Genomic DNA, 16500 nt, shown 5'->3' on the forward strand with positions numbered 1-16500 from the left:
GTTACATACGTGGCGGGCAGCATTCTGAGTCATAGTCTAACAACCAATCGTACAACGGGAGTGACCAGGAAGCGACCAGGAAGTATAAAGCATGTGCGTTTGAAGCCGGCGGCAGCTCTTAGGAATGAAGCGAGCGCTGCAGGTTGCGGGAATTATGATCCGAGACGCGGCGTCTCGTTCCCTCAGGGAACTAGGGTTACATACGTAACCTGAGACATTCCCTTCCGGGAACTCGAGCCGCGTCATAAACGCTATGGGGAACGAGATGTCAAGGCCCCCATAATTTCCAAATCCCTGCCTAGTGTCTGCTAGGACAAGGGTGGAAGAAAGTTTTGTCTGGTGGACCTTGCCAGAACACAGGAAGAGACTCGGCCTGGGGGTATAGCCAGGTCACGAGTAGAATGAGCCATTGTCTAGTATTCCACGGACAAGAGGGCGAAGTGAGCCTCGGCCCTCGGGCACACGAGGAAGGTAGTAGACCTCTGTCTGGTCGCCAGCCAGAGCAAGAGGTACTCCTCGGCCCTCAGGCGCACAAGGAGTCTTAGTCCTTTGTCTGGGAAGAGCCAGAACAAGAGGGACTGAATAGACTCGGCCTGGGAATCCTGCCAGGACGCGAGGGGAATAAGCCATTGTCTAGTATTCCACGGACAAGAGGGCAGTATGATCCTCGGCCCTCAGGCACGCGAGGATAGTAATGGACCTCTGCCTGGTAGCCAGCCAGCGCGAGAGGTACTCCTCGGCTCTCGGACACACGAGGAGTCTTAGTCCTTTGTCTGGGAGAAGCCAGGACAAGAGGGACTGAATAGACTCGGCCTGGGAATCCTGCCAGGACGCGATGGGAATAAGCCATTGTCTAGTATTCCACGGACAAGAGGGCAGTATGATCCTCGGCCCTCAGGCACGCGAGGATAGTGGTGGACCTCTGCCTGGTCGCCAGCCAGCGCAAGAGGTACTCCTCGGCCCTCGGGCGCACGAGGAGTCTTAGTCCTTTGTCTGGGAGAAGCCAGAACAAGAGGGACTGAATAGACTCGGCCTGGGAATCCTGCCAGGATGCGAGAGGTATGAGCCTTTGTCTAGTATTTCACGGACAAGAAAGGCAGTGCGATCCTCGGCCCTCAGGCACACGAGGATACAGTTCTCTACCGCTGCTTGTCATGTTTTGACCAATCGCAGGGGGAGAAATACTCCTCTGCCCTCAGGCACTCGAGGAGAAGATGGCGAATAGGACTTCTCTTCTTTTTGGTAAAAGAATGCGCCTTGAGAAGTCTCCTCCTGGCTAAGGAGGGGGCTGACCCTCTCAGACTCAGCCTTGCTAAGTCGAGAGGACGGAGGAGCCTGGAGTGGCTCTGAGGTTGAGTTCATAGAACCTGACAAACGTCAGGGGCGAGGACCAACCCGCTGCACTGCAGATGTCCTGGATTGGGACACCTGCCATGAGAGCTTTAGAGGCAGACAGGCCTCGAGTAGAGTGAGCCTTGACTTCCAGTGGAGATGGGAGACCAGAGGACTCGTAAGCGGTAGAAATGGCATCTACGATCCATCTACTAATAGTAGGCTTTGAAGCCGGGCACCCCCTTTTGGGGGGCCGAAACAGACAAACAGTTGCTCTGTTTTACGCCACACGGCAGCTCTGTGGACGTATGCGTCTAGCACTTTAACTGGACACCTACAGTTATACTTCCTATGGTCGGGCTCCATGAATGGAGGAGGATAAAACGCCTGAAGCGTTATTGGCTGTGGTGCTAGGGACGGGATCTTGGGCACGTACCCGACTCTCGGGTAGAGAAAAGCTTTGGCCATCCCTGGGGCAAAGTCAATATGAGAAGGGGCCACTGATAGGGCCTGCAGGTCCCCAACTCTCTTTAGAGAGGTAAGCGCTAGCAGCAGCGCTGCCTTTATAGTAAGCATGCGATCTGAAATCTCCTCTATGGGCTCAAATAGAGGCTTACAAAGGGCTTCTAGCACCACTGCCAGGTCCCACGTAGGGACCCGCGGTTTCAATCGAGGCCTCAGCCTGAGTGCACCGCAGAGGAAACGAATGACCGGGGGTCTCTGCCCGCTGAAAGGCCACCGTGAAGGGCGTGGAAGGCAGATATAGCTGCCACGTACACCTTCAGGGTGGAGTAAGCTAGCCCCGCGGAAAGACGAGTTTGTAGGAACTCCAGTACTGTACCTATCGGGCAGTTAACTGGGTGTAAACTGTGTTCTTGACACCAAAGGACAAACAGGTTCCACTTTAGGCCGTAAAGTTTCCTCGTAGAGGGAGCTCTGGATTGAAGAAGGGTCTCAACAACCTCGGTTGAGAGACCAGCTTCTATGAGTTGCGCCCCCTCAGGGGCCATACCCATAACTTCCACCTCTCCGGGTGGGGGTGGCAGATCGCGCCCCCCAGCCTGAGAGAGGAGGTCCTTCCTGACGGGGATCTCCCGTCGAGAGCCGTCGAGGAGGGTGATTAGGTCCGAGAACCATACTCGGGCCGGCCAGTACGGGGCTACTAGCAACAGCCTCACATGATGCCGGCGTACCCTTTCCAGAACTCCCGGGAGCAGAGCGATTGGGGAAAAGCGTACAGACGAAGCCTCGGCCACGTCTGTACTATGGCGTCCAGTCCGAGAGGAGCTGGAGGAACTAGAGAGTACCAGAGGGGACATTGCGATGTCTCTCGAGTCGCAAAGAGGTCCACCTGAGCCTGGCCAAACACTCTCCAGATCTGCTTCACTACTTGTGGGTGAAGCATCCATTCCCCGGGCCTCAGCCCCTGCCTCGACAGGACGTCTGCTCCCACATTCAGATGTCCAGGAATATGGACTGCTCTCAGGGAGAGAAGTTTTCCTTGAGACCACAGCAGGATCCGGTATGCCAGCTTGTATAAGGGGCGTGAGCGGATACCTCCTTGATGATTTATATAATACACCACCGCAGTGCTGTCTGTACGGACCAGCACGTGACGGTTTCTCAGGTCTGGAAGGAAACTCTTCAGGGCCTGGAATACGGCCAGCATTTCTAGGCAGTTTATGTGCCAGGAGAGATGGTGATCGCTCCATAGACCTTGGGCTGAGCGGCCACTCATGACCACTCCCCATCCGGTGAGGGATGCATCTGTCGCTAGCGTGATGTGGTGACAAGGAGCTCCCAGAACCGGACCCTGAGAGAGGAACCAGGGTTTCTTCCACATGGCCAAGGCATGTAGGCAGCGCCACGTGACCTTGATCTTGCGGAATGGGTTTCCCCTCGGGGAGAACCCCCTGGTTTTGAGCCACCACTGCAGTGGTCTCATGTACAGCAGACCAAAAGGTATCACGTTGGATGCTGCTGCCATAAGACCTAACAGTACTTGGAACTGTTTGACAGTGAGTGACAGGCCTAGCTTGACCTGTCACTCACTGTGACATTCGTGCCTGCATCGTGGTCGAATCCCAAATTACACCTAGATAAGTGGTCTTCTGTAGTGGAGAGAGCACACTTTTCTTGGCGTTGAGTCTCAACCCCAACTCTTTCATGTGAGCGAGAACAACACCTCGATGGCTTGGCGCCGAATTGAATGCAATAACCTTTCTCTACAGTGCGCAGGACCCACGTAGAAATATTTGTCAGTAGTTTCCACGCTGCCAGAAATTCTCTCGAGGCTGGCTTCTGGATTTATTTGAGGAACTAATTCGGTGACCTGTAACAGCGTACTGGCAGGATGCACCTGAATTAGTTTCTCTGAGGACCCCCGTGGGGGTTGCGAATTCTCTAGGTCCGCTATGTTTCCGGGCGGAAGGGCTAGAGAATACTGTTCGCGGGAGATTGCCGCGCCCTGTAACACTGGCAGGGTTAGCTGACAGATCTCCTGAGGGCCCCGAGGGGGTTTGGTGACCATACACTGTGGTACAGCGCAAACCCCCTGGAGAGGGGCTGCCCTCATCGGCCCTGAGACACAACCGTCAGGGCCGTTTAGCCGAGGACTTCTTAGATTGGAGGACGACCCTCAGGTCAGGCCTCTTCTTAGAGGCCCCCAACTTAGAGCGTTGCTGACTCCACCCTCTAGGCTTCGCTGGAGGAGCACGGACGGCAACGCTCTGTTTTTGTGCCTCTCTGTGTGAGGAGCTCGTACACGGTTGAGGCTGCTCCCGTCCAGCAGCCTCAGAAGAGTAAACTCGGCGAGGAAGATAAGTCTTGAACGCCGCCGCCGCCTTACGGGCCTCCTGGTGCCTGGCGACAACTGTGTCGACCGAGGCACCGAAGAGGCCGGAGGGCTGCAGGGGGGCGTCCAGAAGCGTGGCCCTGTCCTTCTCTTTTAGGTCGGACAGGGTCAGCCAGAGATGCCTCTCCGCGGCCACCAGGGCTGCCATAGACCACCCAACAACACGGGCGGTCTCCTTGGTGGCGCGGAGAGCAAGATCTGCCGTACGGCGCATCTCTGTGATGTTGACTTCCTCGCCTTCGCTTAACTCTTTCAGCAGGTTGGCTTGGTAAGCTTGGAGAACCGCCATGGTGTGAAGGCAGGAACCAGCCTGACCTGCTGCCATCTACGCCTTGCCCATCAAGCTGGATGTTGTTTTCAGTGGCTTGGTGGGCAAGGACGGAGCCTTCAAAGACGACGCCGAGCCGGGGGACAGATAGCTAGCTAGCATCTGTTCTACCCATGGCATCGCCTTGTAACCGTACTCCTCCGCACCTCCCACATTTCCATAGTTTTCAGCAGGTTAAGAGGCGGTAGGAGTACGGCTTCTCCCACGATCTAGAAAGCTCTTTATGCAAATCGTGGAAGAAGGGAAGGTTTCCGTTTAGGAGGTGCTGACTTTGTCCGCAGGAAGCGTTCATCTAGACGGCTTCGCTGTGGCTCATGGTGTTGTTCTGCGGGCCAAGAGATATTGAGCTTGGCGACCGCATTGGTCAGCACCTCCATAAGCTCCTCATAGTGAGGCGAACGGGGAAGCGGTTGGGGTGGTTCAGGGCTCTCCACATCAACTCCTTGGAGGAAGACAGAAGAAGCCCTGAGATCTCCTCTCGGGGGAAGAAACCGCAGTGCGGGCTTCCGCATCCAAAGGAGATCGCTCGCTTCGCTGAGAGAGGAGGAGATAGGGGTCACCTGTCTCCATACCCTCCAGCAGATCGAGCTGCGAACCCTACGAGTGCAGCTGCCGCTCCGCCTCGGGCGGAAGCCAGACCCGCGGGGTGCGCTGGTGAAAGCCCCTCCTCGAAGAGGGCTTTCCGGGAACGGAGCACCCGCAGTGGAAGACGCTCACACTGCGGACAGTCAGCCTTTTCGAGGGCTGACTGTGCGTGCCCCGCTCCCAAGCAAACCACACATAGACTGTGTGTATCCCCACCAACAATAAACAACCTGATCTCACAGAAATGCGTGAAATGAACACGAACCCTTAATCCCGATATACGTGGTGGTGGCACGGACTGTGCTGAAAATACGTGTCGGCATCACGGAAACAACACGCATACAAAGTCAATGAGGCTAATTTTTCGTGGTGGACACACGGATTCGTTCTCACTCCCAACTCGTCATATATTGACACTTGGTCAGGAACCCTCCACGTCACTTATTGACGAACACGGTACCCCTTCAGCGTCACATTTAGACGTGCAGGGATTCCCTATAGAATCTTTTTTTTATATATATATATATAAAATAAAGGCTGTCTGATATCAAAGTGATGTCTGTGAAACAGCGTTCAGCGTTTAACAACGCTCCATAGAGAGTAACACCAGTGTCCTAAGCACTTTAAGTGTTTCCCAGTTTTTATCGGAGGCTTATTGATAAGCGTACTGTATGTAATGTGCTGTGATTATGTTTGCTTAATCAAAGATTAATCAGCGCAATGCGATTAATAATAATCGTTATTTAATTGTTTGTTTGTTTGTTTGTTTATTGGCTGATTGATTGATTATTTATATTGTATTTTTATATATTTATTAATAAATCAATCCATCTTTGGCGCTGACGTCATTGTATGGCGCGATCCCAAGATGCATTGCGATTTTCCACCTGGTAAGTAGAACAGTTCATTCATATAAATACGAAAAATTACTTACATTTTCGGTACAAAAACTGTTCAGTCAGGTCAAGAAGTTGTGTTTAGAACCTTTAGAAGTGCAAGGTAGTAGTTTCGTGATGCAGTAAATGACAGCAGACATTATAAAAATATAATTAGCTGCACCAAATGTGTAGTATGCTAGCTAAGTTAGCTAATTAAATTCAAGTTTGTTTATTTTTTTTTCCACATATAATCATGCAAGGTAATATGGTAGGAGATTGTATGATTTTTATGATGTGTTTTCATATTACAGTAGCTCACAACACTTCAGCCATTTATTAATGTTGAGATGAGGAACAGTGTTGCCAGATTGGTTTGTTTTCCAGTAATTGTTAGAAATCCACACAAAAACACAAATCTTAACAATGGTACACAATACAAATGTATTCATAGCTACGACAATACTGTGGCTTATCACAATTATTTAATAAAGCAAATTAAGTGTTCTTCTCTAAAGAAGGCTACATTGTTTCTACATTGTAAACTATTTCTACCAGAAAGACTCGGGAGAATTTATACTATACCGATTACATTTATGTAGAAGCTCAGCAAGCAATCCGGTTCTTTGGCGTAGGCCCCGTTCGTAACTCGCATTCCGAGGGTACGGAAACAGCGAGTCCCGCCTGAAGACGAAGGCGGGGGCGCCGCTAACCCCCCCGCGGAGTCAGGAAGGGGCCAACTGGTGATGGTGAGGATTGAGGAAGACAATCTGAGGTCTTCGTGAAGAAGGTGATAGCCTGATTGATGGATGTGGTAATAGAGGGATGACCCAGCTTGGTAGAATAGAGGAGTTGGAGGAGAGATTCCATCTTGGTGGAGGTGGGGAGGATGGAGGTGCTGGAGCAACAGCATCTGCGAACTCAGACGTGGTAAGCGCTACCCCTTAAAGCTACAGTAATGATATGATTGGAAGATGAGGAGGTAATTAGTGACGCGAACGATTGAGTCTTCCTGCCAGAACTTGCGCTAGCTTCATTTCTACCAGAAAGACTCGGGAGAATTTATACTATACCGATTACATTTATGTAGAAGCTCAGCAAGCAATCCGGTTCTTTGGCGTAGGCCCCGTTCGTAACTCGCATTCCGAGGGTACGGAAACAGCGAGTCCCGCCTGAAGACGAAGGCGGGGGCGCCGCTAACCCCCAAAAATAGGTGGACTTAAGGATCCACCAGAACGGGGCCCACCCCCAAAGGACGGTTTTAAAATTACCTTACGGTCGTGAATCCTGGGGTTCCTGGCTTAGATGGAGAAAGAAAGAGAAACAAATTAGATTTAGATGAGTGCCATTCATGGTTAACTTAAATGAACCACTAGCTGTTTTTTTTTTTTTTTGAAAATGAACATATGCTCCTGGTATCCTTGATTGCGACGTGAAACAGGGCCATCCTTTGATAGAACGCATGGACCCCGCCCGGGCATCTTTTGATAGAACACATGGGCCACAGGCCATCTTTTGATAGAACGCTTGGGCCACAGGCCATCTTTTGATAGAACACATGGGCCACAGGCCATCTTTTGATAGAACACATGGGCCACAGGCCATCTTTTGATAGAACACATGGGCCACAGGCCATCTTTTGATAGAACGCTTGGGCCACAGGCCATCTTTTGATAGAACGCATGGGCCACAGGCCATCTTTTGATAGAACACATGGGCCACAGGCCATCTTTTGATAGAACACATGGGCCACAGGCCATCTTTTGATAGAACGCTTGGGCCACAGGCCATCTTTTGATAGAACACATGGGCCACAGGCCATCTTTTGATAGAACACATGGGCCACGGGCCATCTTTTGATAGAACACATGGGCCACAGGCCATCTTTTGATAGAACGCATGATTGAATACACAGCCCTCTTTTGATAGAACGCATGATTGAATACACAGCCCTCTTTTGGTAGAACGCATGATTGAATACGCAGGCCGTCTTTTGTTAGAACGCATGAATAAATACACAGGCCGTCTTTGGATAGAACGCATGATTGAATACGCAGGCCGTCTTTTGGTAGAACGCATGAATAAATACACAGGCCATCTTTGGATAGAACGCATGATTGAATACACAGGCCATCTTTTGGTAGAACGCATGAATAAATACACAGGCCATCTTTGGATAGAACGCATGATTGAATACACAGGCCGTCTTCTGATAGAACGCATGGGCCACGGGCCGTCTTGATAGCTTTGGTATTTATAATTACGATAGCGCATGAAGGCAGCATAAGCTGCAGCCACTTGAACCTATAGCGTGTACAGCTGTTTGACAGACGTATAACCCGCAGGCCATCTTGCTTTAGTAGCTAGCCATGCAATTCGTGAAAGTGCCAACCGCTTTGGCAAAACACCACCACCAGTAGAAAAAAATAGGATTTACCTAGATCGAGGCTGGAGAGCTTGCTGGGCTTCGAGGATGGAGGTACGGGAGCGATGGCATCGGTGAGCACCGCGGGTTCGTGTCGGCGCTCGGCCGCTCGGCTCTCTCCGGCTCGAATTGGCGCGTGTAGCGCGAGCGCGCTGGCGATTAGAGCCTCATGCCGCCGCTTGAGCAGCTCGAGCTCACAGATTCGCCAGACTGGGCTCTAGCCGCTGCTTCTGTCTACCACCGCCAGCGAGACGACGGTACATTGTTACGACTCCTGCACCGCAAACACATCCGCAGAGGAGGAGAACCGCACGGTTCGCGTTAAACTATGCCGACAGTCGTTTTTAATGAAGTAACCATGGTGTCCGTGATAAATCCTGTCAGTTTGAGAGAGTTAACAGCTCCGCTCCTTGCAACTGCGGCTGGAATCCAGTTTCACGGCTGTGTGCTGGAGCAACAGCATCTGCGAACTCAGACGTGGTAAGCGCTACCCCTTAAAGCTACAGTAATGATATGATTGGAAGATGAGGAGGTAATTAGTGACGCGAACGATTGAGTCTTCCTGCCAGAACTTGCGCTAGCTTCATTTTCCATGTCTGACATTTGGCACAACAGAGCTATCAAAATGTCACTTGTCCAAGCCCAATTTATCCCACGTAGAACATTCAAAACCAGTCAATCTGCCCAATCTGCCAACACTGATGAAAAAATAACAGGTAAAATTGTAAGAAATTCAGATTTTTTTTCTCATATCAGGTCCTTCACATTTACCAGCTTCTCACATCTCCTTTATTTAACCTGACCCACACACACACAAACCAAAGGCACTTTTAAGAGCCACGTCCATTTTGTTAACCTGTTGTCTCTCTGTAGCTCACTTGCCCTGTCTCTATCTCACTCACTCTTTCTCTCTATCTGTCTGTTTACATCTGTAGTTGTCATATCTGTCCATCTTTGTTGTGAGTCTTTCTGTCTGTTTGTGTTTCTGCCCATCTGAGTGATTCAGAACTCCAAGAACAGTTTATGAAGCTGGATAACCTGGTAGATCATTATCAAATCAGCGATGAGCTCCAGAGTCTTGATGACTTGCTTGGGAAGCTGCAGGAACAGGAGGAAGCAGCACCAGTAAAGACACCTGAACCAAGGGTGCATTGGAGAAAAAGAGACATTGATGGAAACAAGGTCAAGCAAGAATCAGTCAAATAAAGGTCAGTATAATTGTAGATTCAATACATCAAATATCTACATTGTTTAGGCACTTATGAATGTATCAAACTCGTAATAGGTCAGAGAAACAATCAAACCAGAACTGCTTACTTGATTTTTGACATGAAAATAAATTGATTATACATACAGTGTTTGTGTAAAGCAGTATAAACTACGCTAAATTATTGGTCATGGTAAGGCTGTGTTTGAAGCCGTTTGTTCTGAGTGTCTTGTCAGTGGTTTCTTTTTAAATCATCTGCTTTTGCAGCAAGCAGTCTTATTTGCTTTTATCATCTATGACAACTTATAGACAGATAACTGCAAGTAATTGAACTGTCCACATGTGGGATTGGGAAATAAATGTCGGCCAATTTTTTTCTCTATCTAAACGTTAAACAGTGAGCTTAGGCCATTTTATAATAAGGGAGGTAAATTTGTGCTACTAACCTTGGGACAAGTTGAAAATGTTATAAAGGTGGTTTTTTGTTGTTTTTATCTGGTACAGCTGATCACGTTCAGAAAACTGATCCTCCCATCAATGCTCCTGACACCAACTGTGAGGTGACCTTTGCTCCAGAGACTGTTGGTGTGTACTTTTTTTGTGTAAATTACATTTTCAAAATCCAAAGGCACTCCAAGCAGTACACTTTAATATATGTGTTGTTTTTAAATATTCCATACTATTTTAACAGAGTGTTTTCTGCAAGATCTCCAGCACTCATTGAGCGATACCTCAGATGAGGAGGCATCACCTCTTGGAACCTCAAGAGATCCTCTCCTAGCTTCCTCAAACTGGAGCATACGACAAAGTCTCTCACCCCGTCTGGTGAACACAGCTGCGGCACAATAAAAGAAAATGTGGCAACACACATTTGCCAACAGTGTGGGAGCAATCCAGCTGCTGTGATCACAATGAATGGTAAGGGTGTAAAGATAAGTGTTATTATATGGTAAAAGATTTGGGCTTGTAACCCGAAGGTCACCGGTTCGATTCCCGCACCGGCAGGAATTGAAGGTGGTGATTGTGAATGAAAAGCGCTCTTTCCACCTTCAATACCATAACTGAGGTGCCCTTGAGCAAGGCACCGAACCCCAGATTGCTTCCTGGCACTGGAGCAATAGCTGCCCACTGCTCCGGTGTGTGTTCACAGTGTTTGTGTGTGTGTCTTTGTTCACTTCTGCTGTGTGTGTGCACTTGAATGGGTTAAAATGCAGAGGACCAATTTCGAGTGTGGGTCACCATACTTGACAATATGTCATGACTTTTACTTTCATAAACATCTATACATGCTCTTCTCTCATAGGGGAGCACAGGTCTGTTTGTAAAATCTACACACTTTTGAGTAATGTTCAAAAAGTAAATGAAATAATGTAAAAAATATTTTAAGAATCCAAACCCTGATTAATCACATATGGTTTACATTGAAGTGGATTTGTTTTTGATTTTTCCAGGACGATATGATCTAAGCATGCCTGAGTTGAGAGGCATGCCAAGCCACGTGGAGTGGTCGACCTAAATCGAAGGGATTACTGACCTGCGACCCTTCACTTTTCCACTATTTATGCCACAGATGTCTTTTTTTTTTCATTTAAAGAAATGAAGATGGCAGCACCAGGACTGTCCTGGCAAGCATTTTTAAGAGTGCTGGATCAGCGTTCTGTCTGCTTTGGTCATGTGAGTATTGAATTTATTTATCCTATAGTGTTGTTTATCTCTTTGTATTGTGGGTTGAAAAAGCTGTTTGATGCTAATGTATTTGTTGTACATTATTAGCCGTTGTTTTCCTTACTTCTAATAGACTGGCAAGATTTTCACAGACAGTTTTCAGAAGTTTTTTTGAGTGGGAGGCTGTGCGATATGAGGTGGACAAAATCTGCAAGGAAGAGCCCTTCATCTGTCCTGCGTGCACCCCAGATATGCTGGCAGTTTCAGTAGATGGAAACCGCAAGCATTACCGTTTCAAGAATGCAGCTAGGTACTCCAAACTGTATAATGTCACACTGTTGAAACAATATTAATAAGAAAAAATAGCTCTTTAATGTGCACCAAGTAAAATTATATTACAGCTACAACAGATTATAAGTATTGTTGTTGTTGTTGTTTTTTTTTTTTTTTTTGGGGGGGGGGGGGGTTAGATCTGAGGAACAGGCCATCTTTGAAGACGTCTTTATAGCTAAGGATGAAGATGTGACAAGATTTGTGGACTATATTCTCAAGACATCCAAATATGTAAAATCGTAGATGATAAGACTACATACAAGAATGCATTTATCTCCTACTCAAGAGATTGTTTAGAAGAGTCTTATTTTTCTTCAACCATTTTCCATATTATAGGTAGAGGTGGAAGAGGTGTGGTCAGCAGCCAGAGAGACGTCCCAAAGATCTGCCAGCAAAGTAGATGAGGAGGGACTGGAGCTTGCGGTGTGTCGGCATGGAGTGCTGCTCTGTGCTTTAAATATGTACAGGGGAGAAATTTTTGCATATCCCCTGTACCTACAAGAAAAGCTGGCCAGTAGGCATATCACTTTTTTTTGTATGGATATGACCTGCAAATATTGGCCCTACCTTCAAAGAGTTGCAAAAAGCTGCCCGGAGTTCCAGCACCTTCTTAACATGAAGCCCTTCCTTTCAGTATTCCATGCCAAAGCCCATGAATTTAAATGCGAGGTAGGTGAACTTTGCTATGTGATTATCAAAACTGGGCATCTGCAAATGAATGTAAAAACTTTCTCAGCATTATTTACATAATTTTTTTTTTATTACTACTAATCAGGTGAAATGGAGTGGGGCGTATCAGGATGGGGCTGGTTTAACACTAGAGGAGGAGGTGGAACAGTGCAACTGCAATGCTTTTCTCTCTAGGATTGCAGTGACCACAAAACACATGTCCAAAGCAGGTAAAATGACCACATACAGTACTTCACTAGTTACATCATTACATAATAAGTGGGGGGAATATAGTAATATGATATTTTCTGTGTTTCCAGGACGCACAGACATGCTGACTCTCATGGCCATGCGCTGGAATCAGCAAAAGTTTGACAATTTGGCCACCACTCTGACCTGTCAATATCAGAAGGTAATAACATCAGTGGAATTTGTTTTAGATGTTCAGTAATGAATGTAATTAGTGTTTGAAGCTGTGCATTAAACATTTGGTTCTTGTTTTTGTATTATCTGTGATTATTTGTCATTGCAGACCACAAAAGCTCTACAAAGCCAGTTCAAATCTTAGAGTCCATGAAAGTCGAACTGGCAGTGACAGAGAGCCAATTGGAAAGATTGGGTCAATGATGTAAAGGAATGGGAAGACGGTGAGGAAATGGCCAGTATTTATATATTTCTAGTAATAGGTTTAGTCCTGAATAATTGTAATTGTTACTGTTATTGTAATTTTGTCCCACATATTTTTTCTCAGCAACAACAACAACCACAAATGATGTTGATGCCTTGGCCAGCCGAATTGAGGTGCTGGTGGCAAGTATCAAGAGGTGTTCCCAGCATTTCTATAAAGATACAGATGGCAACAAAGGTCGTGCCAGGATCCGCCGCAAGATCAAGGAGGCGAAGGGGATTCTGACATCAGTTGTAGAGAAATACAACAGAATGGTTCCAAACACAGACACTCTGTGCTTAGAAACCATTTTGTTTGGTGAGACAGCTTGGTCATGGCAGCTGCCACACAGTGGTATGTACACAATTCGTATACATACACATTTTTACACTTACACACATTACCCACAATGCCTTCAATGTCAGTTTGCATCCCCATATGACATACGTTTTTCTCATGCATTCTAGACTCTGTCGACCTAAGGACAAATAGAAAGGCATTCGACATCATCATGTCAGTAAGCCGACTTCAGGAGGAGCAGAAGATTCTTGTTGCAGAGATGGACCACCAGTGGAAATATCTTTCAACTCGTGCTGAGACCCTCAGAGAACTGTCCTGCTTGTTTGCCTGCGAGACACTGAAAAGTATGTATTTGTAATATATGGCACAAAAATAAGCATAAGCATAGGGTTGCCCCCGACCAAATATTGTCCTGGAAAATTGTAAGATCCAGTCCCAGGGCTGAGAAAGAATAAGTTATTTGAGCCATTACAACTGTCAGGCTATTTTTATTTCACTGTTAGTAAGAGTCTGTTTTTTGTTTTTGTTTTTAACTAAAGTGCATATTCCTGTAACTACATAGAGGACATGTCTTTAAAGTAAAAAGTAGCCTAGTAATGAAAACATATTTTATTGTACCGTAAGTGGCTGTAGCTGTATAAGCCATCATTACACTTTGCCCAAATCTATCTCCAATTGGTAGCTGAAAGTTGGCAGTCTTGTACTTACAGTTTTGCAATTTTGAATTTCCTGCCCCACATATGTAATTACTATCTAATAATTACAGGGACCAACCGTGTCATCCATTAGCTCTGTCCATGAGTGTCACTTTTTTCTGCAACTACACAGCCAATCCAATTTAGTCCAACTATGATTTTTCTAACAGACTAACATTTTTGCGTCACTATTAGGCGGCAGCCCTAATAAACATACACAACAATGATGACTGTTTTTAAAAATTTCTAAGGGAGGCCTAATTTTATTTTGTTATATTTTTCTTTCAAGATTCGCAATGTGGCCTAAGTGAAGAGGGTTTGAAAGGTCTGCAGAGCATCATCCACAGAAAGCTGCGTAAAATCAGAGAGATGCGGGTGCAAGCAACAGACTGTTACCTGCAAGTTTTGCCCCTTTTTTTTTTTTTTCTTGACGGTGGCCTAGACCTTAAACCCTGAATCTAACGAGTGTAATAAAATATGCTTTTCATCACCTTATAAAGTGTCTTTTTTATTACATGGAAATGTATGCCTGTACAACTGGTCAGGGGTGGAAATTAAGTGCATTATTGTAAGGCTAAGTACTCTATTGTATAGTAAGCTATATTACTAAGTATTGTTAAGTATAGATTTGAGGTACTTGCTCTCTCGATGATTTGTTTCTTTTTATGCCACTTTTTAGTTGTACTAGGCTGCAGTTAAAAGAAAAAAAAAAAAGTTTTCCTGAACTTGACAGCACATGAAGAGCTTATAAAATATGACATTTTGGCATAAATAAAACTACTCAGTAGTTCATACTTACCGTATAAGTACAGCCAAAACAAGTAGTCAATTGGCAAAAAAAAATATATTTGGCAACTAATTTGTTGATCATAAGTTGATCACGTTTGTTGATCACTTTAATGTAAAAACAGTACATAATTCCAGCTTAGAAAATTGCATTTTTTTAATTTTTAGTTGCTTGACATGTTTAATCATGTTGAGCTTTGAACTGTTCACAGCATGTGTAATGGTATTCTTTTTGGGTAATGTGTAATTCACACTATTTTCATAATACTTACAAACCAAATCAGTTGAGTAGTGAAGAAAATAATTAGCAGACTAACTCATATTGAAAATAATCATTAGATACAGTAGATATCCACAAAATAGTTCAGAATGAGCTCCACCTTAATCAACTACAAGACTAAATAATCATGAGTTTTATGAGTAATAATAAAGTCAAGTCAAGTCACCTTTATTTATATAGCACTTTTAAGATTGTGTCAAAGCAACTTCAGTATTTAAACAGGACAGTAGTGTGTAAGTAACGTATTATTGTAAACAACCAATTTTCAGTTAAAGGCAGTTCATCAATGAATTCAGCAATATCATCATCCAGTTCAGTTCAAATAGTATACGATATCGCTGGAAAGTAAATATGATTCACAGGGGAAAATTGAATTTAAGGTCTTTAGCCCTGGGCTTAGAAAAATAACTGTGCCCACATATGCCTGTGTCCTATAGGGTGATGTATAACAATTGAAACTTGTTTATGGAATAAGCAGATTATAGGGACATAGACAAGCAAGACAAAGAAAACCATTATGACAAGGAGGAATCATTATTTCCCATCCAAAATCATTTTGCTAAAGGAAAAAAGAAAAGAAAGAAAGAATGAAAGCTATACAGAAATAATAAACATGTTGCCTAAAAATATTTGTGTAATTTTTTACTGTAAGTCTCACGGTACCATGAAAGCCTAACACAAGCATGTTGTAAATATAGAAAGGGGCAGAAAAAAAGGAAAAAGGTTTAGGCATAAATGTGACAACACAGTTTGTTGTCCATGGTAAAGGGAGTACATCTGTACAGGTTTTATTGCCCTTCCACCCCCAGGGGACCAGTAGAGCCTCCTGGTAGTGTAACAAAACTGCACATTTCAAATGGCTGTAACTTAAAGTCAAATTAACATATCAAAGAGAAAATCAGCAGGACAACTAATTATGCTGTGTTTAATATATAATGTTGGAAACAGTTTTTTCACATATACAGAAAGTTTGTAAAAAAGCGTTTTAAAAAGTGTTCTTAGTAAAATACCAAAGTTCAACTTGGCTGTCAAATATATCATAAAAGCTTGCACAATAAACATATTTAGATATAACTTTATTCATTGAATATAGTATTTACTTAATTTAATTACTAAAAGATTTTTAAACTACATTACCCATAAGCCTTTTACACTTTATGTCATGACTCTGGGCTGTGTGTTTTCCATTCCCCACCAGAGGTCACTGTCTCCCTTTCTCCCGCACCCCACTCCACCAATTGTGCACACCTGTCTCATCACACACACCTGTCATTCTCTGATCACACAGCTGTCTCCCATCACCTAGCACTATATTAGTCTCCCCTTTCCCACCACTCGTCCTGGTTGCATTGTTTTCTGTTGGCATTGTAGTCTGATGTCTGTATTTCTTGTTTCCAGATATCTGTGTTCTAGCCTTTGCCGTGTCTGGTTGTGCCGTGTTGGCCTTTTGTTTTATTTGTTGGTTTTGTGTGTTTTGTTTATTGTTTAACTAATAAATT

General features: G+C 45.3%; 1 protein-coding gene across 1 annotated transcript in view; it reads left to right on the plus strand.

Moving 5' to 3' along the window:
- Positions 1–11208: 11208 nt before the first annotated feature.
- Positions 11209–16500, plus strand: part of LOC141332863 (extracellular calcium-sensing receptor-like) — an 8074-nt gene continuing 2782 nt past the window's right edge. Inside the window, exons 1-8 of the mRNA XM_073837824.1 lie at positions 11209–11280; positions 11941–12273; positions 12380–12503; positions 12594–12685; positions 12806–12824; positions 13025–13294; positions 13408–13584; positions 14225–14310. Of these exons, the coding sequence (XP_073693925.1) occupies positions 11209–11280; positions 11941–12273; positions 12380–12503; positions 12594–12685; positions 12806–12824; positions 13025–13294; positions 13408–13584; positions 14225–14310 (1173 nt within the window). The remainder of the gene's footprint in view (positions 11281–11940; positions 12274–12379; positions 12504–12593; positions 12686–12805; positions 12825–13024; positions 13295–13407; positions 13585–14224; positions 14311–16500) is intronic.

The sequence above is a fragment of the Garra rufa genome, chromosome 4 (assembly GCF_049309525.1).
Source record: "Garra rufa chromosome 4, GarRuf1.0, whole genome shotgun sequence".
Taxonomy (NCBI): domain Eukaryota; kingdom Metazoa; phylum Chordata; class Actinopteri; order Cypriniformes; family Cyprinidae; genus Garra; species Garra rufa.